This window comes from Musa acuminata, unplaced genomic scaffold, assembly GCF_036884655.1.
Source record: "Musa acuminata AAA Group cultivar baxijiao unplaced genomic scaffold, Cavendish_Baxijiao_AAA HiC_scaffold_1138, whole genome shotgun sequence".
Taxonomy (NCBI): Eukaryota; Viridiplantae; Streptophyta; class Magnoliopsida; order Zingiberales; family Musaceae; genus Musa; species Musa acuminata.
This window is the reverse complement of record NW_027021350.1, coordinates 4681312-4708107: the sequence shown is the minus strand read 5'-3', so window position 1 is coordinate 4708107 and position 26796 is coordinate 4681312. Positions and strand designations below refer to the sequence as shown.

The 26796-nt window shown below is 34.4% G+C and overlaps 4 protein-coding genes across 4 annotated transcripts in view; all 4 read right to left on the bottom strand.

Annotated features, from left to right (window-relative positions):
* The window catches only part of LOC103974914 (probable LRR receptor-like serine/threonine-protein kinase At1g05700), a 48056-nt gene extending 45200 nt beyond the window's left edge, over positions 1-2856 (bottom strand). The window contains exon 1 of the mRNA XM_065179276.1: positions 2776-2856. Within this exon, the coding sequence (XP_065035348.1) occupies positions 2776-2845 (70 nt within the window). The 5' untranslated portion in view covers positions 2846-2856. The remainder of the gene's footprint in view (positions 1-2775) is intronic.
* Positions 2857-4762: 1906 nt separating this feature from the next.
* Positions 4763-9707, bottom strand: LOC135671249 (receptor-like protein EIX2). Its single transcript, XM_065179266.1, has 2 exons — positions 6321-9707; positions 4763-4918 (listed from the first exon to the last, which is right to left on the bottom strand). The coding sequence occupies exon 1, from the start codon at positions 9425-9427 to the stop codon at positions 6392-6394; it is 3036 nt and encodes a 1011-aa protein (XP_065035338.1). The 5' UTR covers positions 9428-9707; the 3' UTR covers positions 4763-4918; positions 6321-6391.
* Positions 9708-15435: 5728 nt separating this feature from the next.
* On the bottom strand, positions 15436-16939 carry LOC135671263 (probable LRR receptor-like serine/threonine-protein kinase At1g51860). The gene is made up of 3 exons (XM_065179291.1): positions 16719-16939; positions 16493-16619; positions 15436-16004 (listed from the first exon to the last, which is right to left on the bottom strand). Exons 1-3 carry the CDS (start codon positions 16824-16826, stop codon positions 15811-15813), a joined length of 429 nt encoding a protein of 142 aa, XP_065035363.1. The 5' UTR covers positions 16827-16939; the 3' UTR covers positions 15436-15810.
* Positions 16940-22718: 5779 nt separating this feature from the next.
* LOC135671163 (receptor-like protein EIX2) lies at positions 22719-25715 on the bottom strand. Its single transcript, XM_065179118.1, has one exon. It carries the CDS (start codon positions 25713-25715, stop codon positions 22917-22919), a length of 2799 nt encoding a protein of 932 aa, XP_065035190.1. The 3' UTR covers positions 22719-22916.
* Positions 25716-26796: the final 1081 nt, after the last annotated feature.

Below are 26796 nucleotides of genomic sequence, written 5' to 3'. Positions count from 1 at the left end.
TTATCAACCCACTAGTTGTTTATAAGTTTGTATTACACATGGCTTAAAAATTGACTCATTTAATCTTGATCTATTTGATAAAGAACTTAGCTTTATCAAAATTTTAATCTCAGGCAGAATTTAGACAAGACTAGAATTGAAAAAGATCAGCATAATTACACCCCAAATCAGAGTTGGGAAGGTTCATCATAATGAATGGTCTTATGGAATAGAAACTTCCCTTGAAGTAGTGTGTGGTATCAACCGTAAGCTTACATCTGTTTTAGCTGTTCGCTCCAACTAAACCATAAAAATATTTAGATAAAGATGTGGTTTGGATGCTAACATCTATGGCAGATACAGTAACCAAGCAAGAAATCCTTGCTTTACGAGTCTCACTTTTGTTACCGTAGATAAAAGAGAAAAAAAAATCTTTTCAGCAATAAAAGAAGTTATTTTTCTCTCTGATATCAGAGAAGACATGTCCTGATATTATTTATACAGGTAAGAAGAGTTATATCTCACATCTAACATTGCCTTTTTGCTGAAGAAGAAAAGGACATTATAAAACAAAATTGTATGTTTATAAGCTGTTACTTGCTTAAATCCACTTACATAATTTTGTTGTAGATTTTCTTCTCCTCAAGAAGAAAAAAAGCAATGATAGGAGCAGCAGTATAATCAGCGCTGGGACGACAGAGATCAGCACAATGGTGACTGTAGCAAGCTTCCTTCCTTCGCTGCCAATTTGACATGTACTATGACAGAGACATATATCGGGATTGTTGTCCATTCTTTGCAGAACATAAAGTTCATAAGATATTAGTATTAGGTAGAAGGAATTGTGGGAAGATTTGGGATGTTAGACTACAGCACAAACCTCAACTCAAGCAATCCTTTTGATTGTCCATCACATAAAGAAGCTGGAATAAGCCCATTGAGTCGGTTATTTGACAAAATTCTGCAAAAAGTTTGATCTTTCTCAACCAGATTGGTCCTTGGAAACCAGATTGCATTAGTAAAGCCATATTAGTTCAGTTTGGATGTTATAGGATGTGGTTAAAGAAAACCCCAAGCTAATGCTTTGGTTTGTAAACTGGTCCATCTGCATTCCTAATTTTGGAAACTAACATGAAAAAACAAAAAGCCTTTTGTTTATGGAGTTAGAAAAAGGAGATTAGAAGTGAATAAAATACACAGGTAAAAGGGTAACAAGTCAATTTCATGCAACATCTACAAATTGTTCTCAAGTTGTCTGCATGATGTTGCTAGCCAGCAGCCTCTGACGATAAATTTAGAAACTTACAAATAGTTAAGGGCCTTCAGATTAGCCAAAGCATTTGGTATAGCACCATCCAATCCATGATAAGAGAGGTTTCTGTTAAAGAAAATAAAGTAGAAATCATTACATCAGAATCAGTGCTTTTTATTGATGTCTTTTAAAACAACCAAATCTTGGAGCATACAATGAGGTGACTCTTGGGGTATCAGAGCTTGAGTAGTTGCAATTTACTCCACTCCTAATGAATTGCTGCGGAGCACAAGGATCACCCTGCCATATCTTCATCTGATATAATTTCTTTATCCCCATCATAGCATCCACCGTTAATTTTACTGGTTCAGCCAATGTCCACCAAATAGCATCATAGCATCATAGCATCAGCCATGCCATATAGATGATTATTGTAGCTCCCTCGGAACAAATTTTAATATTCATTTCAAAATAGAAAATGGGCTCCATGAATCATTTTGACACAACTCTGCCCGGAAAAACGTTTTACATGCATGAGCACACTACAGTCACACCTTATGTCAGATGTATCCTTCATCGACTTGGTATAGTATTTCAGTTTCGGAGTCTGTATAGCCACGAGTGACGCCACAGTCGATGCTCATGAATCCTGTACAAATGATTTGGGTTGGGTGATCTGTTCGTATGACATATGTCTGTTACGGCAAAAGGTTAATTAACAAAGAAGAAGATGGGAACTCTCCATCTGTCGCCTAATTATATAAATCCAATATGAATGTCATGAATCGGAATAGTCATTGTCGATTTTTCTTTTCGTCAATAAATAAATGTAAGTCATATATGTCAGATCCATACAAGAATCGTCATACTCTCCTCTTCATAGATAAATGATTTCTGGGATACATAGATTTTTTATTAATGAATTATTATTAATTTTTATAAAAATAATTAATTATAAAAATAATTATATATATATGTGTGTGTGTGTGTGTGAGATGATATATGGAAGTAGAGTATAATAATCTTTGACCTCTCACTATATAAAAAGGCCCGTGAAGTATATGTTTTGAGATCTGAACTCTCTTAGATCATTTATTCTTGAATATAATTTAAGAATCAAAGAGTTTTATTCGGTACACTATTAATATAATTTTATAGAGTTTGGTTCGAAGACATCTTCACCCGATACCGGATATGGATTAAGATCATGATTAGTTCGGAATGAGCATTCGATGTTGAATAATCAAAATCTAAATTAATAATATACATGCATTTACTTCTTAATCTAGTAAGTAATATTTTGCTGAGAGAAAAAAAAAGAGGGGAGAAATTGGGAGAGAAGAGAAAGAGGAGCAGCAGCCTAAAGAATGGAAGAAAAGAGAAGAGAAATTGGAAATCTGTGGTCATCATCAATTGATGCAATTCAAATGGAGTCACCATGAGAACGCAACCACCAGAGAGAGAGATCCATGGTGACAAGCATGCTCTCGCAATGGGTGCTGCTCGAGAACAAGAAAAAGCTATGCACATCGCAAGCAAAGTACCTGGCTGACCATTCACCAGAATCGCTGCTGCCAACCAACCTAAGCAGACTCGGACGATGAAGTTTCTCATCGTTTCCCTGCAGCTCAACTCCTCGATGCCATCCGCAGATTTTTGCTTCAGCAGGCACCATACATATACATGTACATATATAGAGAGAGAGAGACCGACGGACAGCTCAACTCCTCGATGCCATCCGCAGATTTTTGCTTCAGCAGGCACCATACATATACATGTACATATATAGAGAGAGAGAGACCGACATACCTGTCCAATGGCTTTGATATACTGTAAAGACGACGACGACTGACATAGCGAACGTTTGTGTTTGACATTATATATATATATATATATATATATATATATATATATATATAGAGAGAGAGAGAGAGAGAGAGAGAGAGAAAGGAGTCATTGTTAGTTGGATGTTCAATTTCAATTCATGGCTTTGGCATAATGTAAATTGGACTTGGAGTGATAGAGTCAACATTTGTGTTTGAGATACTTTATTTCTTATGTTAGAGTCTCTTAATATTTATTTACTAGGAAAATCTAATATAGAATAAACGGATGACTTGATCAGTCTTACTATTAAATTGGAGCAGCATTGAAGGGGTTGGGATGTCATCGTCTTAACACTAAATTAGAGTCGTATTGAAAGGGTTTATTTCTTTTATAAATATCATATATATATATATATATATATATATATATATATATATATATAAAAGAGGAGTCTTTGTTAGTTGGATGTCCAACTCATGATTTTGGCATAATATAGAGGCGACTGAGTCAACATTTGCCTTTGACATGATTTTGTTTTTTATTTAGAGTCTTTTAATATTTGTTTTGATTATGAAGATATGATATAGAGTGGATTGACGACTTGGGTTAGTCTTACCCTTAAATTGGAGTAGTATTAAAGGGGTTGGAATGTCAATATCTTAGGAGTCGTATCGAAGAGCTTTATTTTTTCTATAGATATTCTATGTATATTTAGATTTTAAGAGAGAGAAGAAAAATACTTTGATTCCTCCGAAGAAAAAGATAATATTTATTTGATGTTAACAAGAGAAGATATAAAAAGAGAATTATACTTGAGGTATCCTTTCATAAGCTTATCTCAATACTTATATAAAATTGAAACACTAGATACAACACTAATGCCATTATCTTAGAGTTATACTCAGAGTCTCTTAATATTTGTTTTGACTAGGAATACCTAATATAGAGTGGATGGATGACTTGGGTTAATCTTACCATTAGATTAGAATAGTATTAAAGGGGTTGGAATGTCATTATCTTAGAGTAAGAGGTTTATTTCTTCTATAGTATCTTTAGATTATAAGAGATAGAATATTATATGAAAAATACTTTGATTCCTCTTGAGAAAAAGATATAAATTATTTGATATTAATAGGAGAAGATATACAAAGAGAATTAGGCTCGAGCGGAGATGATCCAAATCTTTAATTGATCTCACATTATAAAAAAATTAATTTTCTCCGGATAGACGAAAGTTATCAAATCATTTTAAATAGAAAAAAATGATAATGTCAGGCTTATTAGAAAAAAAAAAATAAACTACCAAATAATAATTCTAAAACGTTATTATCCATAATCTTTTGGAATACCAGCAATAAAAACTTTTAGTCCACGCCTTTATATATCTAAACTATCATATAATAATTCTACAACGATTAAGAATGATGAGTATCGCTATATCATTATCTATAGTATTTGGAATCCTAGCGATAGAAACTTTTAACTCATGTCTTTGGATTTGTTGAAGCACATCAACGAATTCAAGAAAGAGAAACTAACAATGAACAGATACCTACAAAAACAATGTTAAAGAACTTCTATTTTATAACTACCTCAAATATTGCAGCGGCTCTTTTTTTTTAAGTTCCATCACCTCCGATTACAAGACCTGTTAAATCCAAAAATCCATGCATTTTACGCAATACAAAACAAAAACACCCTTAATGTCCACATATAATAGTAGCGATATATTGAGCTCTCAAATACAAATAAGTTCACCAAACTAATGGATTATTACATCACAAGTTTCAAGAGTTTGAACCACAAACGATATAATTTATTGCCTCGATGCATAACCAAATTCAATCTACTCACTGGCATCTGAAAAATTTTAACAACAAGGATATGAGCAACCACACCTTAGTAAGCACCAAAACTCGTATACTAGCAAAACTTATCATAAATGCATTTTAGAAAACTATACATAAATGCTAAACCCTCTTTTATTCTTAAATAAGGAATAAACATGCTTTTCAAATCATCACTTTTAGCATAACAAGCACATAAGATAATATAATCTTTGAAAATGTTTGTATAACAAAATATAAGTGGATATATTTCATTTTAATGCAAAGATTATTTTACTAATTATGAATCAGTATAAGTATAACTAAGCTTTCACATCTAAAATTCATTAAATAGTCATAACTATAACAAAAGACATATATCTAATGGCTATAACCATATTATATCCCATGACAAGAATCAAAAACATATTCAACCTCCATGTATAGGTAAGATATTTATCCCTATGTCATGCCCCATAAGAAACTAGTTTATGAACTTACGAGTAATACATAACCCCAATTGATAAGATCCAAATTAAAACTAACAGATTGAAAAAATAACCATCATTTAAAATAACATATTGACATATCCTTCCAGTGCATAACTCCTTACCTATCATTTGAAATATGTCCAACAATATAGCATTCAAAAATATAATAATCAAATATTTTAATTATTTTAAACAAATGTAATATCAAAAATCTTATTTTCAAAAGCCAATTTAACATTTGCAAATCACATAACTTCATTATTAACAAATATATATTATTAAATTGGAAAACAAGTTAGACAAAATCATTCCATACTTACGTTAATCGTAGATTATTATAACTGATATAGTGATCAACATTCTTCTTCTTTTCCTAAATCATTCGAATAATATAAACCAATCCAATAAACAATCATAATATTTTCTTTTTTAATCTGAGAATGACTATTTTTTTTATCTAAGATCACAACATACTCAATGATCTTAGATTAATTAATCTATAGTCCTATTTACTCTTTGGATAGGGAGTGAAAGGAATTCAAAATCATATATTACTCTCTTGATATAAAAACATCATCCTTATTAAATCTCACACCGTTTGTTTTTCTTTTTCTTTTCTCCCTATGCCAAAGCCACCCTTCGCTTCCTCTGTGTCCAATCCACACACACTAGTCAAATTATAATATCTATTATATCATTTTGAAAGTAATGTGTTTGTTCCTTTAAATTCAATATAGTATATTTTTAGACTATATCTTCGTACAGAAACTCGGTTGTATGTTCTCTTCTTTTTCTAATATTTTTCTACTTTAAAACAATGAGCCAACGATGTTATGATTATGAAAACATCAAGTAGAAGAAGACCCAAATTACATAGAAATTGATCAATACCTATCTACAAATCTAAAATACCATATAAATAAAAAAAATAGAGTGATGACATACCTTCTCCCCATCTACGGTAAAGTCTTGCATCATCCGCACTAGAAATTTTAGGATTAAAGTCTAAACAATCGTCAAAAGATTAAATGCCATTGCACCCATAACCAATCATACATATGATCAATCATATGAAAATAAGTATACCTCCATGTATCTTTGAGGAAGAGAATACCATAAAAGGTCCAAAATCCCATCACATATCCTAATACCATGCTGATATAGAACCATAGCCACTCAGGAATCTCCTTCTTGTACTCTTGTATAATATTTCGAGTTGTTTTATTATTAAAACAACTTTTGGAAGTTGGTGGTCCACATAAGTCGGTATTGCCCATGTAAATGGATGGATCATTGAGTGTTTGGAGTTGATGACCGGTTGGTATCCTTCCCGAAAGATTATTATATGATAAATTCAAGTAGCTCAAGGAATATAAAACCGATAAACTCTCAGGAATGCTACCAGAAAGATCATTTATTGATAGATCAAGGGATTCTAATGATTTCATTCCTCTTATCTCCCAAGGGATTTTACCTTGTAAATGATTTCTCGACAAATTTAAGTTCTTGAGTCCCGCAAGATCTCCGATTCCTTTTGGGATCTCTCCGGTTAAACTATTGTTCGAAAGATCCATACTTTTCATAAGTTTTATACTGCATTGTAAATAATAAAGATCTTGTCCCTTTGTAAAGACATCTAATTTATCAGAACAAAAATCATAATATTGTGATGTAGATCTCATGACACTTAAATTACCAATGTTGTGAGGTATTGATCTAGATAGATTATTATTTGCAAGATCTAATATTTGAAGCAACTTAAATTGAGCAAGTTGCCAGGGAATAACTCCAGAAAACATATTTGAACTTAGACGAAGTACTTGCAGTTGTTGTAGATTATCTCCCATCCATAGCGTTATACTTCCGACAAGATTATTTTGAGCCAGATCAAGAAACCATAAATTTGTACAATTTTTCAATGACAAAGGAACCTCACCCGAAAAACTATTATTTTTCAGTTGCAAACGCCGAAGCCCACTTAAAAATCCGATCGTGTGTGGAATTTCACCCGAGAAGTGATTGTTGCCCAAATTCAAGATATAAAGATTTTGTAATGATTTTCCCAGACAATAAGGGATCTCACCAAGTAATTTGTTGTTCGAAAGGTCAAGATATTGGAGATATGTCCATTGGCAGATTGATGAAGATAAACCCCCATCAAGCATGTTATCTGAGAGTGCCACTAATTGAATATAGGGCCATATCGGCAATTGCCCTGTAAAGGAATTATTGGAGAGGTATAGAGTATCAAGTGTAGACGGTAGCATCTTAGGCAATGGACCTTCAAATCTATTGGAATCCAAATATAATATAACCAACTTGGTGAACTTTAAAGAAGATGGCAGCTTGCCTCCTATTTGGTTGTTGGAAAGGTCTAACTCTGTGATGGTAGAAGATGAAATATTCCAAAGCCAAGCTGGCATTGTCCCTGCAATTTTACAGTCTGCCAAATATAATTCTTCGATCTGTGTTTGAAACTGTAACCATTCTGGAAATTGAGGTCCCAACTGACATTTGGATAAATCTACATATGTGAGTTGGAAAGGGGGGACCCAACTCTGCCCAATTGATATGGTGATGGAGTTGCCATACAAGTCTAATACTTGTAATCTCGTAAGATTCTCAAAATGAACTTCTGAAAGGACACCTCCAACAGAATTTCCAGCGAGATTCAATTCGGTGAGATTAGAGAACTTACCAACGGAGGAAGGCATGGAACCGTTGAATAAATTAGACCCGAGATCCAAAATGATGAGATTCGTCATTTGCTCTAGCAAATCGCTCAAATTTCCTGTCAATCGGTTGCCTGGCATATGTAATTCTTTCAGTCTACGAAGATCAACCATGGATCTCGGTACGGTACCCTCGAGTTGATTGTCTCCTGGATCAAGAAAAGTAAGAGAGCCCAAGTCTCCAATTGCATCGGGAATAATGCCATATAACCCAGAATAATAGAGATCAAGATGGGTAAGACTAGTAATATTCCCCAACCATTTGGGTAAGGTGGAGTCGAAATGATTATAGGAGAGATCAAGGACGGTAAGAGAGGAGGTGAAGTTGACATGGACAACAGAAGCTGGGATGGTATCGAGACCAACATAAGACATACTTAACACTTGGAGGGATGGCAGCATGTTCACGGATGAGAACCAATCTGGGGCACCGGTTAGCTTCAACCAGCTCAAGTCCAGGTTCTTCAGGGAGGTAAGATGGGAGAGCCAGTCGAGGTTGTCAACATGGTATGCAAAATCTAAAGCATCGCTTAGATCAAGATGGGTAAGACTAGTAATATTCCCCAACCATTTGGGTAAGGTGGAGTCGAAATGATTATAGGAGAGATCAAGGACGGTAAGAGAGGAGGTGAAGTTGACGTGCACAACAGAAGCTGGGATGCTATTGAGACCAACGGAAGACATACTTAACACCTGGAGGGAAGGCAGCATGTTCACCGACGAGAACCAATCTGGGACATCGGTTAGGTTCAACCCGCTCAAGTCCAGGTGCTTCAGGGAGGTAAGATGAGAGAGCCAGTCGAGGTTGTCAACAAGGGGTGCAAAACGTAAAGCATCACTTAGATCAAGAACGTAGAGGCTCGAAAGGTTCCCCAGCCGAGCAGGTATTCCTCCCATGAATTTTGTAGAAGATAGATTGAGGTATCTCAGTTTCTTGAAGGAGCCGATGAATTCCGGTATGCGGATTCCTCTGAAATCATTGAAGCTAAGATCCAAGTGCTTCAGATGAGATAAAGCAAGTAATGACGAGTTCATCATCCCCTCACCGCGTAATGCCCAATCATCTGTAGTATTTGTGTTTCGGAGGTCGAGCAAGACGACGTGGCCAGTGGTGGTGTCGCAGGTCACTCCCTTCCATGTGCAACAGTGGTGGCCTATCCAAGAAGATAGCCGGTTGCGGGTGTCTCCGACACCAGCTTTGAAGTCCAGCAGCGCCTCCCTCTCCAAGCTGAAACACCCACTTGTCACCGTGGCCCGGTGGAGGAGGAGGGCCAAGAGGCACAACGACAATGATGATAAGAAGCGTAAAGGGAAACCCATGGCGCGCAGTTTGATCTCCCTCCCTCCCAACCTACCTACTTACTCCAAGCCGCCACAGTCAGAAGAACAGGATGAAGGTGGAGGTGCATGCTACGCTATGCCAAATCACAAATTATAAGCCAACAACTGATGCACACAATTTCTTCTACTCCATGGTTAAAAATCACAAAGATTAATTGTACCGATCCGCTCTCTAAAGAAGACTTTGACTTATCAGCCCATTCCAAGTTTCGTGGCCATGCGGAGAGCACACAAGTCACCTTCGCCATAGGAGAGTTCAGATGGATGGAACCAGTGGTTATGATGCTCTGCAGAGCATCATGTGGATCATGAACGTGAATAGATCGAGACTACACCACTTGACTCAGAAACAGTTGACTGACTGATAGAAATCCTTGGAAAACAAGACAGTGAAAGAAAGAAATCCGTAAGTGTTTCTTACCTACGTTTTGATAAAGTGCCAAAGAAAAACACTTGCTATACTCTTTGGAGTTTCATTTCTAAATAGAAAATAATTTCTTGAAGGCCCATGTGAGTTGATGTACCAAATATATTTGGATTGACTCATGAGATAGATTTATTCCTTACATTTTTTGCATAACGAAGAATATGTGTTATTTTGAGTACATGTCACATACCACCGTATTGTGGATGGTACCCATTATCCATGATATATAAATTGGGCATAGCTCACTCGCTTGCTATGTGTGGTTGGAATAATAAATTAAATTGGGCAATGCCGTTTTTGTTCCATCATCGTAGGGTTAAAATGATAGATACCTAAGGATGAAAGTCGCCATGATTAATACATCGGTCTCCATCGGTGGGATAAGCACTGTTTGACAGACGAGCGACTTGTAGGAAACAAAACAAAAAAACATGAGGTCGGAGATATAAAGCGGAATAACCTTTGTATATGAACAAATATTAGAAGACCATAATGCGCAGCGGAATTAAATGGAAGCATAATCAAACAGAACACCAAGATATACGTGGAAAACCCCTTAAATGTGAAGGGTAAAAACCACGGGGCAAACTAGAGATAATCCACTATGAGAATAATGAATATACAAATCTCAATCTCTTGCCCTAAACCCTAGTAACAATCACAAGAGAATAACTAGGATACAAGGATCACGTCATTGCCCACAATATCTAAAACCTCCCTAAGTAATCACAGCAAGAGTCTACTGTAGATTTGATCTAACCTGAGAGGAGAACACTGCTAGATGATTGAGAACAGTCTCTCTGCGTTGTCCTTGTCTCTATTCCCTTTCTTTCTCTTCCTTTTCTGTCTTGTTTTCCTCCTTTTCTTTGGAATCTCGTGGCTATTTTCTTCTCCCACGTTGCTGCCTTATTTATGTCTTTTTCTGCCTCGAATCTATGGGCTGCCAGCCCAACATCATCTTCTTTAAATTTGATTGATGATGAGTGGTGAGAAGCCTCACATCCGTAAGCTGCATTCCATGGATTATTTTTCTACACGTCGCTGGCCAAGAAGACTTTGACTTGAGGTAAATTAGAATTTAGATTAGAGTTCTAAATAGAAAAATTAATTTTTATGAACATAAGGATGCGCCCAACAAACTACAATTTGACTTGCAATTAACATCTATCATTTTCTCTTCTTCTCTTCTTTCAAGTGAATATTGGCTCTCTCAAATCTTAAGCAGCACATAAAAGCATAATTTAGTGTACAATCTTAACAAAACTTGCATGCGTTGGTTGAAGCTTGGATTGTCATAATGACAATTTTAAGAAAGAAAGTGCCTCGTCTGCAGCGTAATATGTTTTCTAGATGCTAAAAGAGTACTGTATTCCCCCTCTTTTAGAAGCATCCTCTTGGTATAACTTTTTTGTCTAGGAAAGACGTCAAATAATATCATGGACGAGCGTGCTTCATACGGAAAGATATACCAAAGAAGGTTAGTTGGGATAGATAGCTACTCAACTCGATCGGGTAACCAACCACTTAGGTGAGTGGGCAAGACTCGAGAACTTTACAGGTCTTCCATGTCTACTGGTGAAACGAAGAAGATGACTTGCATGCTGTGTCGAAGAAGTTGGCCTTTATTGGAGTTGATTCCGCTGTCGATTGGGCTGACAGGTCAAGTCTTCTTCGTGCAGAAGTGGAGATCAAAAGTAGTCCATGGAATGGGAGAATTTTGCGTACATCCCTTTCCTCATCAGTTGCTTTATAAACCATGAATGTTGGCTTTGTAATTTGACCGGCCATACACCTCCACCTTCTTCCTGTTCTTCTGATTGCAAGTGGGGGTTTTACACATGGAGAGGGAGGTTTTGGAATTAAACTTATTAATTTATCATAAAGAAATTCAATTTGTATCAAAGGAAAAAATAAATTAAATATCTAAGAACAAACCAAAAACTATTTGTTCTTGAAAGAGGTTTTTAGAAAAAATTAATTTATTTTAAATATAATTAATATAATGTATCTATGGGACTATATAAACCTTGGGTCATCAAACATAAAATTTTAAAATTGTAAAGAGATTTGAGTGAAAGATAGAGTATTTTGCCTTGTCCTACTTTTCGATTGTGTGATAGCCATCATCTTACTCTTTCATTGTGTGATAGTCATATCTTTTTTTACTATCAAGTTCAACATTTGATATTAGAGCTTAGGTTAAGTTATGACCTCTTCTTCGAGCATCACTCTAACTCTAAATCTTTTGATTAACAAAAGAAAATTATGGCATGTGATAACAAAGTGATTTTCAACTGCATAGCAAATGAGATTTTCTCAACTGCACGAGGAAATCTCGCTGCTCCGTTGAGGAAATCCTCTCATTCATCATATATAAATAGGCATCATATAATACTAATTGAGATGTGTATCATATAATACTAATGGAGATGTGTTTTCCTTGTTTCTATCAGTTCACTCTTCATTTTACAATATGGTAAATCTAAATGAATGTTCTTCTAGACCCTCAAGATGTATGAGAGTTTGTAGAATATGAATTTGTTGAATCAAGTTCAATAGAATGAGCAATCAATATAGAAATAAAAAAATAACTCAAAAAATAGAAGAAAAGAGAAAATGACTTTGTTCACAATCTTCTAAGGGCATAATGATATAATGTTTGAAGTCATCACTCTAGTAAATACTTCAAAAGTATTTGGTGGTGTGGATCAAGTAAAATAGCTTCGTCTATAAGTTTTACTAGTTGATTTTGCAAAATTACAATAAGATATTTCTGAATCTATTTCTAATTACTTCTCAAAAGTCATTTCTATTGTTTATTAAATGAGATAAAATGGTGAACAAATAAGTGATGAAAGAGTAATAGAAAAAAAGTACTAAAATCTCTATATCCAAAGTTTGATTTTATTTTTATAGTGATTAAAGAGTTTAAAGACTTAGAACAAATATCTTTAGAACAACTAATAGGTTTTCTTCAAGTTTATAAATAAAGACTTACAAAAAGAGGAGAAGAAAAATATATATAGTAAACACTATAAACATTTACTCTCGAAAATAAATGTAAATTAAAATCTCGAAGAGAAAAAGGTCGTGGACAAAGAGGAAGAAGTTACAGAAATCAGACAAATAAAAAATATCAAAACAATGAAGGTGATAGAAAAAATTTTCGCCGAAAAGGCTAAGGTTATGGTTGAGGATGTGGACGTGATAAAAATTCTAAAAGGTCTGAAATTCAATGCTATGTTTACAAAAGGCATGGATATACTCCTAATGACTTATAATAATAATTTGAAGAAAGAATAATCCATGACATAGTATGAAGTTTTGTTGAGAAAGAAAAGAACCAAAATCAAGTTTTGTTAATAACTTGTAATAATTTGAAGGAAGATCAGTTTATAACCTAGTATCTAGATATAGGAGCTTCAAATCACTTGTGTGGCATCAAAAAACTATTTTTAGAAATGGATACAAGTAATTCCAAGAACATTACATTTGGTGACCTATCTCAAAGACTAGTAAGAGACAAATGTAAAATTTTTCTTAGATTTAATAAAAAAAAATTATTTTTCAAATGTTTATTGTGTTCTTAATATAAAAAATAATATTGTGAGCTTCGAGCAACTACTCAGATGTGAATATGGTGCAGAACAAAATGTTTCCTTTACATTTATGCATATTTGATTGGTCAAATGATTTTAAAACTGATATTGAAACCACTTCTACGTCATGATATCTTAGATATACTTACTTCAATTTAAGACTTTGAAACTTCAAGTACAATATGGTGACAATAATATTATGAAATTGATAGCCCGTTATGTGAAGTATATGTCATCGACAAGCAAGAAAGAAACACTTTAAGAACAAAAAGAGCATGACATCGACTTGATCTAATGCATTCAGATGGCCCTATCAATCTAGTATCACTTATAGGAAGTATATATTTTTTTTCCTTTTACTTATGACAATAGTGGCAAAACTTATGTTTACATGTTAAAAGGAAAAAAAAAATTTAAGCAGATTCAAAGAATTTAAGAATTTGGTTGAAAATCAAAGTGGTTATAACATTAAATATTTAAAATTAAATAGGGATGACGAATATTAAAGAAATTTAAAAGTTTTTATAGAAATAATAGAATTTTACATCAATTCACCATGCATGCTTCAACAAAATAGTATCTTAGAAAGAAAAAATTTTGGGGAGATGCTATTGCTTGTGCAATTTATTTGCTTAATAGGTTTTCAACAAGGTGAATTAGTAATATTACACTAGAAGTATGGAGTTTATAGAAATCAATATCTCTTAAATGTTGCGGAGGTCAATATGTTAATTTGGTAATATATTGAACGAGAGGACGATGCGGCGAAGGGTAGATGAAACGCTGGACAAACCAATGACATGCCAGATTCATGCTTTGTAATTAATTATATCTTGATTGAAGTAGTTTATAGTGTAATTAAGTTGGTTTGTCGTGAAACTATACCAACTTAATTAAGGACCCATTGAACCTGATCTAGGGCTAAGTTGGGCTCATTCGGAGGCTCATTCAATGACCCAAAAGTCGGGTCAGGCGATGATATTGCTAAATTAGGTAGTGGAATCGCCAAAGGCTTAGTCTCCAAGACCCATTCTCTGAGGCTGTCAGGTGGTGGTATCGCTAGACTGGGCGGTGGTACCACCTAGTGTCAGATAGTATTGGCGGTTGTATTGTCAGTACCCTGAAGACTTGGGATGAGACTATTTTTTACTTTAAATTTGAATCCATTTGGAACCTATAAATATCTCACTCATCTATGCTCAATTAATACAAAAACTGAGAACAAAATTGTGTAAAAATGCTGTTATAATTCCTTAAGAGTTCCCTTTCTCTATCTTTATGTTTTAAATTCAATTTGAGAGAAGGATAAGAGAATTATAAAGATTATCTCGTAAACTTATAAAAATGAGAAAAGAATTGTAAGAGGATAGTTGATCTTTGAAAGAAGATAAATAGTGGAAGCCAATGGCCACGGAGGAGGAATCAAAAGTAGACGTAGATCACAATGACCAAACTACTATAAAATTGATGTGTACTCTTTCTGCTCTTCATTACTATTGTTTTATGTTTTAATTGCTTATCACATTTGCTCAAAGTCAAATACACTTTCGATATCATTTCTGATACAATTTCATTGAAACAAATTTTTTTTTTTTTTTCGAATCGACGTAATTCAGCCCCACTTAGTATCGATTCGATCCTAAGAGATTGTATCCATTCGACTAAGTGACACCTTTTTGGTTGCTCCAACACATTAATTTTTTCAGTTCCAGAACAACTAATATACATCACTTTTTTCAGTCAGCTGGAAGGAAGCGAAGTACTTGAAAAAAGAAATGTATCAATGTAGTACTTGTTAACTACTATGATACTTTTGGAGAAGAAAACTAAGAAGATTGAATATTGTTTTGACTTCACTCATACATTAATTTAACATTATTCCTATTTTGTAGATGTAAAAGGGGCAAAAATAACCATCCCAGAAAGGTGCAACAATTGTTCGTGATTCTCCTCTTGGAAAGTTAGCTAAGAAAGAAATCTGCATCACATTTGGAAAAAGAACATTTTTTTGTGTTTCTTCTCATTGTGATTCTCCATCATTCTCTTTTTCATTTAGTTGCCAAAGTAATTCTTAAGTTCTCTATAAAACAAATTAAACCGACTTGTCAGTAGAGGGGCAATCAAGGAAATCCTGAGCAATTCACACTGCAAATATTATCTGACAAACTTCTGTGAAGTAGAAAACATACTCGGGATCTATGTATCCTGGAGTGCCAGCCACAACATCAGTAGATACGTGAGTCTGGGCATCGGTCAGGAAAGACTTTGACAGCCCAAAATCTGCTACCTTTGCCTCAAAGTCATATGTTAAGAGGATATTGTTAGTCTTCACATCTCTATGGATTATAGGTGGCACACATCCCTTGTGTAGATACTCCAGACCTGTTCATAAATTGTTCAGTGGAAGAGAAAGTGAGAAATTGAAAAGATATATAAAAAGCAATACCAATTGTAAGATCACCTTGTGCGGCTTCCACTGCTATCCGAATTCGTTCTCTCCAACTCAATGTTTGGCTATTTCCAGTTTTATCTGTAAAATGAACTCCATAAATTCAGCATAATGTAAAATTAACTCAAGAATATTATGTTGCACAGTTCTGTATGGACCGGATGAATTTGACAATGCACTAAAGATTCTGAATATGTCTCACATACAGTCAAGAACATTTTATCTATAGAAAAGAAGGTGCAGTTAAGAATCTAAAATGTTTATAAAAAATGAAAAATTGTACTGGATAAGTCAGTTACACTAAGCTCCAGAATCTTGACAAATAATGATCAGGGTACTGTTTTTGATAGAAGAAAAAAAAAAACTAACATGATAATATCTTATCAATTGCATTAATTCAATCGTATGATAATGTATGACAAATCAAGAGCAAGAAATTCTAGGTATAGAAAGAGAAATATACTGTCGAAAGATATAAAATTTTCAGGTAAAGCAACTTAAACTGGATTCAATCTTCTCCAAGCATACAGTAGCTCAGATCATAGAATACTATTCAACATCTTTTTTACCTGAAAGATGATCTCTAAGACTTCCACGAGCAGCATATTCATAAACAAGTCCAAGTTGATTGCTGTCTCTACAGTACCCGATCAAAGACACTAAGTTCCTGTGATGGACCCTCGATAAGAGAAGAGCCTGCAACCCAAAGAGGAAGATATATACTTAATTTCATCCATAACCTATTTGTTCATTAAAATGCTAGTCCACCAAAATGCATTCATATAGATTGCATACCTCGGCTTGAAACTCCTCAGATGATGTCCCTTTGACCATCCGATGTGAGTGCAAAAGTTTTACTGCAGCTTCAGTGCCATCATGCAATCGACCATGGTAAGTAAACATTCCCAAACCCCCCCTTTCCAAGTACAAGATCAAAATTGTTGGTGATGGCCTTCAATTCATCATATGTAAATCTATGGGTTTTGGGTATAGCAAGCGCGTCTTGAATCGGCGGTGCTATTATTTCATTAAAAGAAACAAAAAGAGTGCTGTTAACACTGCTTCTCATTGTAATGAAGGTGAAGTTGCTAGTACAGAATTCCAAAACATGCATCCACAAGTCACTTGTAACCTCCAGAGAGAAATTTCATGAGCTATGATTCATAATAACTCATATACCTACCAATGATCACTTTCCATTGTCTGTATGTTAAATATGTCCAGGATCATGTAATTAATTTAGAAAAGTTGTGTAGATAATTCTAAAACAGACTATAATAATGAGCGTAAAGAACATTGATGAACCTAAAACACACTTTAGGTTAGCCAAAAATTAGCCAAAAATTAACTGACTTAATTTTAGGCAATCACACTTATATACAAGGTTTGTCAAGCTTTGGTAGAATGGTAGATAATAAATTATTATTTATCAACCCACTAGTTGTTTATAAGTTTGTATTACACATGGCTTAAAAATTGACTCATTTAATCTTGATCTATTTGATAAAGAACTTAGCTTTATCAAAATTTTAATCTCAGGCAGAATTTAGACAAGACTAGAATTGAAAAAGATCAGCATAATTACACCCCAAATCAGAGTTGGGAATGTTCATCATAATGAATGGTCTTATGGAATAGAAACTTCCCTTGAAGTAGTGTGTGGTATCAACCGTAAGCTTACATCTGTTTTAGCTGTTCGCTCCAACTAAACCATAAAAATATTTAGATAAAGATGTTGTTTGGATGCTAACATCTACGGCAGATACAGTAACCAAGCAAGAAATCCTTGCTTTACGAGTCTCACTTTTGTTACCGTAGATAAAAGAGAAAAAAAAATCTTTTCAGCAATAAAAGAAGTTATTTTTCTCTCTGATATCAGAGAAGACATGTCCTGATATTATTTATACAGGTAAGAAGAGTTCTATCTCACATCTAACATTGCCTTTTTGTGAAAAAGAGAAGGACATAATACAACATAATTGTATGTTTATAAGCTATTACTTGCTTAAAACCACTTACATAATTTTGTTGTAGATTTTCTTCTCCTCAAGAAGAATAAAAGCAATGATAGGAGCAGCAGTATAATCAGCGCTGGGACGACAGAGATCAGCACAATGGTGACTGTAGCAAGCTTCCTTCCTTCGCTGCCAATTTGACATGTACTATGACAGAGACATATATCGGGATTGTTGTCCACTCTTTGCAGAACATAAAGTTCATAAGACATTAGTATTAGGTAGAAGGAATTGTGGGAAGATTTGGGATGTTAGACTACAGCACAAACCTCAACTCAAGCAATCCTTTTGATTGTCCATCACACAAAGAAGCTGGAATAGGCCCATTGAGTCGGTTATTTGACAAAATTCTGCAAAAAGTTTGATATTGCTCAACCATTAGCATATAATATGTGGAGAGAGAAGTCCTGAAGCATGCGCACGACAAAATTGAAGTTTTCGATATTGAAAACGCATGCACCAGGTGAATTGTGTAAGAGAGAAAAATCTGTTCTTACAGCACAGTGAGTGATGTCAATTCTTCTAAAGAGGGCGGTATTGGGCCTGTTAAATCATTGTTTGACAAGTCCCTGAGACAAAATACATGGATTACATTAGTTATTGATATGTTTTCATAAGAAATTTCATTAAAAAAAAAAGTAGCTACATGTTGATCTCTATAACTTTGGTCCTTTGAAACCAGATTTCATGAGTAAAGCCATATTAGAAGCAAAACACAACAATAGTGTTTTGGTTTAGTTCAGTTTGGATGATATAGGATGTGGTTAAAGAAAACCCCAAGCTAATGCTTTGGTTTGTAAACTGGTCCATCTGCATTCCTAATTTTGGCAACTAACATGAAAAAACAAAAGCCTTTTGTTTATGGAGTTAGAAAAAGGAGATTAGAAGTGAATAAAATACACAAGTAAAAGGGTAACAAGTCAATTTCATGCAACATCTACAAGTTGTTCTCAAGTTGTCTGCATGATGTTGCTAGCCAGCAGCCTCTGACAATAAATTTAGAAACTTACAAATAGTTAAGGGCCTTCAGATTAGCCAAAGCATTTGGTATAGCACCATTCAACCCAAGATAAGAGAGGTTTCTGTTAAAGAAAATAAAGTAGAAATCATTACATCAGAATCAGTGCTTTTTATTGATGTCTTTTAAAACAACCAAATCTTGGAGCTTACAATGAGGTGACTCTTGGGGTACCAGAGCTTGAGTAGGTGCAATTTACTCCACTCCAAATGAATTGCTGCGGAGCACAAGGATCACCCTGCCATATCTTCATCTGATATAATTTCTTTATCCCCATCATAGCATCAACTGTTAATTTTACTGGTTAAGCCAATATCTGATATGCTATGCAGAGAGAAATTCTTATTTACTTCAGGAAAGAGATAGCTTCGGTACAGATCAACCATGGTCCACCATACTGAATTCAAGCTATTGTGAAAAAAATCCAAGGTTGGCATGTAATTGGATCCATGCCATGTAGATGATTCTTGTAGCCCCCTCGGAAAAAAATTTAATATTCATTTCAAAGTAGTAAATGGGCTCCATGAAGCATTTTGACACAACTCTGCCCGGAAAAAGCGTTTCACATGCATGAGCACACCTAGCCACACCTTATATGATTTGGTTTAAACGATAGAACTTTGATCACTGAAAATCCTGATATTTGTATGATCTTACCATTGATATTAAGATCCAAATTGTGCTTGACCTAGCTTATGAATAATTATCTTGAAATGATATATACAAGCACATCAAAACCATTAGATACATCACTTGTTGTATGGTAACCCAATCATTTTATATATTGTCAATATCAGTCATTTATATTGTTGTCAATCTAACTTTTGCTTATCATCTCATACATGTCAAATCACCACGAGAAGTAAAAGCGCAGATGAATATAAATTATAATTTCTGATAATGCATGATTCAAGTGCTTGGACTCAAAAAGAATAATTAACATATTTTCCCGAAAAGTATGCACATCCTCTGAACATATGATTGACAGTTATGCATAATATCTCAAACATTTCATTGCAATAAGCAAGTCTTTGGAATTATTGTACACTCCAAGTTGACCAAATGAATCCCTACGTAAGTTCCAGTAGACTGATTATTTTAACAAATGTGGCAGAAAATGTGCTTCATTTTACCTATGCTACAACAAAATAAAGGAAAGAGACAATATATTCATCTTCAACTTAATATGTAAACTTCAAATCAGCAATCAGCTAAATAAGCAAACAACTTATTGTATATGTTCAGGTAAGACACCAGTGAAATGGATAATGCACTGCCAATAACATACTACACTTTTTTCCTTCAGAAAATGGATCAAAGGGGGGGAAAGCATGAATGGTCACATTGCATGTTAGTCTTTGTTATTTTAAGAGAAAGAATAAAATATGAAATATATATATATATATATATATATATGAGGAGTCTGTGTTAGTTGGATGTCCAACTCATAACTTTGGCATAATATAGAGATGACATGGAATGACAGAGTCATCTGACATGATTTTGTTTTCTGTTCAAAGTCTTTTTAAGATTTGTTTTGACTAGGAATTCCTCATAAAGATTGGATGGATGACTTTGTTTAATCTTACCATTAAATTGGAGTAGTATTAAAGGGGTTGGAATGTCATTATCTTAGGAGCCATATTAAATTTTTCTATAGATATTCTACATATCTTTAGATTTTAAGAGAGAAAACAAGATGTGAAAAATACTTAACTTATTTGATGTTAACAAGAGAAGATATACTAAGATAATATGATATATCGCTTTTATCTCTAAATCTATCGCTTATAGTGATTCCTAAATCTAACTCTAATTCCCTAGATTGACAAAAAAAAAAAAAAAAAAGATATATGATATATCCAAATGAAGATTCTTCTAGGATATTTGTTGAACTAAGTCCAACATAGGAGTAATAAATGCAAAATAAGAAAAAAACTCAGAGATAGAAGAAAGAAGAAAAAAAAGCTTCCTTCACGATCTACTAAGGGTTTAATGATACAATATTCGAGATCATTGCTCTAATAAATATTTCAAAAGAGTCTTGGAAAATACTTCAAAAGCATTTAGTGGTGTTGATAATGTAAAAAATCTTCATCTACAAGTTTTACAAGTTGAGCTTGAAAAATTACAGTAAGGTATTTCTGAATCTATTTTTGATTACTATTTAAAAGTTATTTCTATTATTCATCATATGAGATGAAATGATGAACAAATAAGTGATCAAAGAGTAATAGAAAACATGCTAAGATTTCTCTCTCTCTACATATATATATATATATATATATATATATATATATATATATATATATATATATATATATATATATAGAGAGAGAGAGAGAGAGAGAGAGAGAGAGAGAGAGAGAGAGAAAGAAAAAGGGTTGTTAGTCATATGTCCAATTCATGGCTTTGGCATAATGTGGAGACGATTTGGAGTGATAGAGTCAACATTTGCGTATGACATACTTTATTTTCTGCTAGAGTCTCTTAATATTTGTTTTACTAGGAAGACTTGATATAGAGTAGATGAACGACTTAGACCAGTTTTACCACTAAATTGAAATAAATGCATTTTAGAAAACTATACATAAATGCTGAACCCTCTTTTATTCTTAAATAAGGAATAAACATGCTTTTCAAATCATCACTTTTAGCATAACAAGCACATAAGATAATATAATCTTTGAAAATGTTTGTATAACAAAACATAAGTGGATATATTTCATTTTAATGTAAAGATTATTTTACTAATTATGAATCAGTATAAGTATAACTAAGCTTTCACATCTAAAATTCATTAAATAGTCATAACTATAACAAAAGACATATATCTAATGGCTATAACCATATTATATCCCATGACAAGAATCAAAAACATATTCAACCTCCATGTATAGGTAAGATATTTATCCCTATGTCATGCCCCATAAGAAACTAGTTTATGAACTTACGAGTAATACATAACCCCAATTGATAAGATCCAAATTAAAACTAACAGATTGAAAAAATAACCATCATTTAAAATAACATATTGACATATCCTTCCAGTGCATAACTCCTTACCTATCATTTGAAATATGTCCAACAATATAGCATTCAAAAATATAATAATCAAATATTTTAATTATTTTAAACAAATGTAATATCAAAAATCTTATTTTCAAAAGCCAATTTAACATTTGCAAACCACATAACTTCATTATTAACAAATATATATTATTAAATTGGAAAACAAGTTAGACAAAATCATTCCATACTTACGTTAATCGTAGATTATTATAACTGATATAGTGATCAACATTCTTCTTCTTTTCCTAAATCATTCGAATAATATAAACCAATCCAATAAACAATCATAATATTTTCTTTTTTAATCTGAGAATGACTATTTTTTTTATCTAAGATCACAACATACTCAATGATCTTAGATTAATTAATCTATAGTCCTATTTACTCTTTGGATAGGGAGTGAAAGGAATTCAAAATCATATATTACTCTCTTGATATAAAAACATCATCCTTATTAAATCTCACACCGTTTGTTTTTCTTTTTCTTTTCTCCCTATGCCAAAGCCACCCTTCGCTTCCTCTGTGTCCAATCCACACACACTAGTCAAATTATAATATCTATTATATCATTTTGAAAGTAATGTGTTTGTTCCTTTAAATTCAATATAGTATATTTTTAGACTATATCTTCGTACAGAAACTCGGTTGTATGTTCTCTTCTTTTTCTAATATTTTTCTACTTTAAAACAATGAGCCAACGATGTTATGATTATGAAAACATCAAGTAGAAGAAGACCCAAATTACATAGAAATTGATCAATACCTATCTACAAATCTAAAATACCATATAAATAAAAAAAATAGAGTGATGACATACCTTCTCCCCATCTACGGTAAAGTCTTGCATCATCCGCACTAGAAATTTTAGGATTAAAGTCTAAACAATCGTCAAAAGATTAAATGCCATTGCACCCATAACCAATCATACATATGATCAATCATATGAAAATAAGTATACCTCCATGTATCTTTGAGGAAGAGAATATCATAAAAGGTCCAAAATCCCATCACATATCCTAATACCATGCTGATATAGAACCATAGCCACTCAGGAATCTCCTTCTTGTACTCTTGTATAATATTTCGAGTTGTTTTATTATTAAAACAACTTTTGGAAGTTGGTGGTCCACATAAGTCGGTATTGCCCATGTAAATGGATGGATCATTGAGTGTTTGGAGTTGATGACCGGTTGGTATCCTTCCCGAAAGATTATTATATGATAAATTCAAGTAGCTCAAGGAATATAAAACCGATAAACTATCAGGAATGCTACCAGAAAGATCATTTATTGATAGATCAAGGGATTCTAATGATTTCATTCCTCCTATCTCCCGAGGGATTTTACCTTGTAAATGATTTCTCGACAAATTTAAGTTCTTGAGTCCCGCAAGATCTCCGATTCCTTTTGGGATCTCTCCGGTTAAACTATTGTTCGAAAGATCCATACTTTTCATAAGTTTTATACTGCATTGTAAATAATAAAGATCTTGTCCCTTTGTAAAGACATCTAATTTATCAGAACAAAAATCATAATATTGTGATGTAGATCTCATGACACTTAAATTACCAATGTTGTGAGGTATTGATCTAGATAGATTATTATTTGCAAGATCTAATATTTGAAGCAACTTAAATTGAGCAAGTTGCCAGGGAATAACTCCAGAAAACATATTTGAACTTAGACGAAGTACTTGCAGTTGTTGTAGATTATCTCCCATCCATAGCGTTATACTTCCGACAAGATTATTTTGAGCCAGATCAAGAAACCATAAATTTGTACAATTTTTCAATGACAAAGGAACCTCACCCGAAAAACTATTATTTTTCAGTTGCAAACGCCGAAGCCCACTTAAAAATCCGATCGTGTGTGGAATTTCACCCGAGAAGTGATTGTTGCCCAAATTCAAGATATAAAGATTTTGTAATGATTTTCCCAGACAATAAGGGATCTCACCAAGTAATTTGTTGTTCGAAAGGTCAAGATATTGGAGATATGTCCATTGGCAGATTGATGAAGATAAACCCCCATCAAGCATGTTATCTGAGAGTGCCACTAATTGAATATAGGGCCATATCGGCAATTGCCCTGTAAAGGAATTATTGGAGAGGTATAGAGTATCAAGTGTAGACGGTAGCATCTTAGGCAATGGACCTTCAAATCTATTGGAATCCAAATATAATATAACCAACTTGGTGAACTTTAAAGAAGATGGCAGCTTGCCTCCTATTTGGTTGTTGGAAAGGTCTAACTCTGTGATGGTAGAAGATGAAATATTCCAAAGCCAAGCTGGCATTGTCCCTGCAATTTTACAGTCTGCCAAATATAATTCTTCGATCTGTGTTTGAAACTGTAACCATTCTGGAAATTGAGGTCCCAACTGACATTTGGATAAATCTACATATGTGAGTTGGAAAGGGGGGACCCAACTCTGCCCAATTGATATGGTGATGGAGTTGCCATACAAGTCTAATACTTGTAATCTCGTAAGATTCTCAAAATGAACTTCTGAAAGGACACCTCCAACAGAATTTCCAGCGAGATTCAATTCGGTGAGATTAGAGAACTTACCAACGGAGGAAGGCATGGAACCGTTGAATAAATTAGACCCGAGATCCAAAATGATGAGATTCGTCATTTGCTCTAGCAAATCGCTCAAATTTCCTGTCAATCGGTTGCCTGGCATATGTAATTCTTTCAGTCTACGAAGATCAACCATGGATCTCGGTACGGTACCCTCGAGTTGATTGTCTCCTGGATCAAGAAAAGTAAGAGAGCCCAAGTCTCCAATTGCATCGGGAATAATGCCATATAACCCAGAATAATAGAGATCAAGATGGGTAAGACTAGTAATATTCCCCAACCATTTGGGTAAGGTGGAGTCGAAATGATTATAGGAGAGATCAAGGACGGTAAGAGAGGAGGTGAAGTTGACATGGACAACAGAAGCTGGGATGGTATCGAGACCAACATAAGACATACTTAACACTTGGAGGGATGGCAGCATGTTCACGGATGAGAACCAATCTGGGGCACCGGTTAGCTTCAACCAGCTCAAGTCCAGGTTCTTCAGGGAGGTAAGATGGGAGAGCCAGTCGAGGTTGTCAACATGGTATGCAAAATCTAAAGCATCGCTTAGATCAAGAACGTAGAGGCTCGAAAGGTTCCCCAGCCGAGCAGGTATTCCTCCCATGAAATTTGTAGAAGATAGATTGAGGTATCTCAGTTTCTTGAAGGAGCCGATGAATTCCGGTATGCGGATTCTCCTGAAATCATTGACGCTAAGATCCAAGTGCTTCAAATGAGATAAAGCAAGCAATGACGAGTTCATCATCCTCTCACCGCGTAATGCCCGATCAAACGTATTCCGGAGGTCGAGCATGACGACGTGGCCAGTGGTGGCACCACAGATGACCCCCTCCCATGCGCAGCAGTCTTGGCCTACCCAAGAAGATAGCCGGTTACGGGTGTCGTGGATGCCGGCTTTGAAGTCCAACAGTGCCTCCCTCTCCAAGCTGAAACACCCACTTGTCACCGTGGCCCGGTGGAGGAGGAGGGCCAAGAGGCACAACGACAATGATGATAAGAAGCGTAAAGGGAAACCCATGGCGCGCAGTTTGATCTCCCTCCCTCCCTCCCTACTCCTAGCTGCCACAATCAGAAGAACAGGGCGAAGGTGGAGGTGCATGCTACGCTATGCCGAATCACAAATTTATAAGCCAACTGATGCACACAATTTCTTCCATTCCATGGTCAAATTTCCATATCATGCATGGAATTAATTGTACCGACTTTGACTTATCAGCCCAATCCAAGTTTCGTGGCCATGCGGAGAGCACCTTCACCATCGGAGACTTCATATGTGACGAAAGGGGTAAGAGTTCGGATGGACGGAACCAGTGGTTATGATGCGGAGCATCATGTGGATCATGAACGTGAAGCCAAGTATGCATAGAATTGATCGAGATTGCACCACTTTGACTCAGAAACAGTTGACTGACCGAAATAACTTGGGTGCAAAATAGTCAGTATTTCGTCGGTACCTAATTTACTTGGAAAAGTAGACTCTTTGGAGTTTCATTTCTAAATAGAAAATAATTTCCATTGGAGATGATATACCAAATATATTTGGATTGACTCGTGAGATAGTTTTATTCCATTATTAATTCTCTTGATTGCTCTTTTGAAATATATAAATTGGTACCCATTATCCATGATATATAAATTGGGCATGAAATATATATGTGTGGTTGGAATAATAAATTAAACTTTATGATTAGATAGAATTTTGGAAACCGATAGCATCGTTCTCAATCAGTGGGATAAGCACTGTTTGACAGACGAAGATGAGCGGTGAGAAGCCTCACATCCCTAAGCTGCATTCCATGAATTCTTTTTCTACACATCACTGGCCAAGAAGACTTTGACTTGGGTAAATTAGAATTTAGATTAGAGATCTAAATATAAAAATTAATTTTTAATAAATTAGAAATTATTTTGGTACATATAACATAAATCTAAGATCTCGATTAGAGAGATACACATTTGGGTGTTCTTAAATTTCTCTTAGTAGATTTAAAAAGGATTCAGATAATTTTTAGAATATAAGAAATTTCAGACTTCAATTTGGATTAACTAAAAGTAATAATTTTTATACTGATATTTTTCATATAATAAAAATTTTAATATCTAGCTGGACAGGAAGTTATCGAATCGCATGTGTAGCAACAAAAGATAGGATAAAAATGGCTACATCGGTTGCGTCCTCT